Raw genomic sequence first — 2,942 nt, forward strand, 5'->3', positions numbered from 1 at the left:
ACTTTTTCAAAGCCTTAATAAATGAAGCTTATGTGGCTAGTTCCCTTATATTTACATGTATTGTTTTCTATGTCCTTTGCCTTTTCCTGCACGATTCTGGACAAAATGTTTATTTTTTAATATTGGAGATGCTGTTTTTTTTTCTTTTTGAATTGTGTTGCTCAAGAATTTATTTTGGTTTGTTGTGTCCAAAATACAGGTAAATAAATAAATATAATACTTAATTTCAAAAAATCTGAATGAATGAATAAATTAAATAAATAATTCTAAAATAATGTTTTTAACATTTTATTAGTAATAAAAATAGCGTAAATACTATATAAATTATAAGGCATTATTATTTGACAAAAACATTTATAAAACAGTTCCTTTTTATTTTTTTCATTTCATTTCTAAATGCGTGCTATGTAAGTTTTTTGTGGTTAATCTGTTTTTGTTTTGAAACTATTAAATAATAGAAAGTATCAAAAACAATTATATAATATTCAATAAATGTTTACTAATATTTATTTTCATGTTGTGTCCAAAATACAAGTAAATAAATAAATACTAAATTACAAAAAATCTTAATGAACAAGTTATTAGATAAATAAGCAATTCTAAAATAATGTTTTTAACATTTTATTAGCAATAAAAATAGCAGAAATACTATATACATTATAAGGGATTTTTTATTTCACAAAAACATTAATAAAACAACAGTTTCTTTTTTCTTTTTTTTATTTCATTTCAAATGCGTACTATGTAAGTTTTTTTGTAGTTAATCTGTTTTTATTTTGAAACTATTAAATAACATGATTATCAAAAAAAAGTATATCATATTCAATAAATGTTTACAAATATTTATTTTATGTTGTGTTCAAAATACAGGTACATAAATAAATAAGAGACGCTCCAGCCCCCGAAAGAGACAAGCGGTAGAAAATGGATGGATGGAAATAAATATAATACTAAATTACAAAAAATTATAATGAACAAATTAATTAAATAAATACACAGTTTTAAATATTTTTAACATTTTATTAGCAATAAAAGCGGAAATACTATTTTAATTATAAGGCGTTTTTATTTGACAAAAACATTTATAAAACAACAGTTCTTTTATTTTTTTTATTTCATTTCTAAATGCGTACTGTGTACGTTTTTGTGGTTTATATTGAAATTATTAAATAACAAAATATCAATTTTTTTTAATAATCAATAAATGTGTAAAAATATTTATTTTAAAATTATGTTTTTGATAATGCATTTTATTTCACAATTTAATTATCACATCACACCAAATTAAAACACCCCTGTGAATGAATACCTACAATGGTAAATGATACAAGGTATCGCTAAACTCTTCACACTATATTTCTAAATACAATGAAAATATAAAAAACAAGAGGTTTTGTCACTGAAAAAGAAGTAAAAATAAGAATATAATGCTAATGTCAGTTTTAATTTAGTTCCACGGTGCAGTAGATTTGTAGACTTGTGTTGTTGCTTTTTAATAGCTTAGCTTATGTCAAAAAAACACTTTTTTCGGGTGTTAACTGATATGCGTTCTTTTTACATCGGTGGCTTTTCAGGAGGCCAGAACGGCTTCAACATTCCGCAGGTGTCTCCGTGTCCCGAGGTGGAGGCCTACTTGAAGATGACGCCCGAGGAGCTGCACACGCTCGATCCCAAGAGCATCCAAGGCCAGGCCCGACGGCTGCTGTGCGACGCCTACATGTGCATGTACCAGAGCCCCACCATGAGCCTGTACAAGTAGCCCCCTCCCCTCGCCCACACACCCCACACACGCCACCGCCTCCCCCCTCGTCGTCATCCTCCTCCTCACGACGGCCGCGAGGCAACCCCCTTCTTCGGAGGGGCAGGAGACTTCCCGGCAAATTTGGAAGGAGGGGAAAAAAAAAAAAAGTCTCGCTGCCAGAGAGTTAACCCTCTCCGGTCAAGATGTCGGAGGGGCGGCGGGCTTATTTTGCACTGTGCTTTTTCGTTCAAGTGTCGTGTTCTGGTCCCATGTAGCTTCTCTGTGTCTCAGCTGAGCGGGTGGAAGAGGCTGAGGACGGTTTAAAGGAGGCCTGCTGGGATGGGGGGCTCTTCATAACACCTCATTATAGGAAGAGACTCCGTAGCGCTTCATGTCACACTCGTGTTTTTTCTCCTCCGCGTGCCCGGTTTGTACCACCGGTAACCAATGTAGCCGCACACCACTAAATTATCAATCCGGAGATGCTCTTTTTTGTGTTACAGAATACACACTTTGATCCTCCGCGCGAGGGACGAGGGGTGGGTCTTGTGCAATGGCCGCTGCTCGGCCGCCAGCGCGGAGGTGAGCTCCCTGAGACGATTTAGCTTCATAACATACAGTATCCGTCTGTGTCTCCATCAATTAAAAAAAGAAGAAGAAGAAGTGAGATTTTATGTTTACGAAGCCCCGGGAGTCGGCGCCGACTCGCCAGCCTTTCTTGAAGATGTGACATGCAGCAGATTAACAAAAGAAAAAAAAAATCCAGATGTGATCAAATATTATTTATTTTAATCTAATGTTACAAAGAAAAACTTGTGTGTCCCTTTTTAAGGAAATAAAAACAGGGTTGTTGATACTGTTTCTTAAGTCTGTTGATGCAAAAATGGTGGAAGCGTACTACTGACTGTTGATGATGGGACACGGCCGGGCAACTTGAAGCTCAGTTTGACAACGGGTGCAAAAGTGCACTGGGGAATGCTTGGGAGCGTGCGTCCTAATGTGTGTCCAAAGTCCCTTTTTAGATGAGCCCACCTCTGGAGGGTTGCACTGTTCCTGCAGGAGGAGACTACTAGGGTATGTCCCGCCTTCAGGAGACCTCCAGAACCAGACAAGGTTGTTTTTTTTTTTAAAGTGTTTCTCAGTTGAAATCTGTCCATTGTGCACAAATGTAACAGGTTGGAATTTGATGTCAGTCATGTTT

General features: G+C 35.7%; 1 protein-coding gene across 2 annotated transcripts in view; it reads left to right on the forward strand.

Moving 5' to 3' along the window:
• The window catches only part of cylda (cylindromatosis (turban tumor syndrome), a), a 51,964-nt gene extending 49,369 nt beyond the window's left edge, over positions 1-2,595 (forward strand). For both annotated transcript variants that reach the window (XM_062023686.1, XM_062023696.1), the window contains one exon: positions 1,575-2,595. In XM_062023686.1, coding sequence (XP_061879670.1) covers positions 1,575-1,759 — 185 coding nt within the window. In that variant the 3' untranslated portion in view covers positions 1,760-2,595. The remainder of the gene's footprint in view (positions 1-1,574) is intronic.
• Positions 2,596-2,942: the final 347 nt, after the last annotated feature.

The sequence above is a fragment of the Entelurus aequoreus genome, linkage group LG02 (genome assembly GCF_033978785.1).
Source record: "Entelurus aequoreus isolate RoL-2023_Sb linkage group LG02, RoL_Eaeq_v1.1, whole genome shotgun sequence".
Taxonomy (NCBI): Eukaryota; Metazoa; Chordata; class Actinopteri; order Syngnathiformes; family Syngnathidae; genus Entelurus; species Entelurus aequoreus.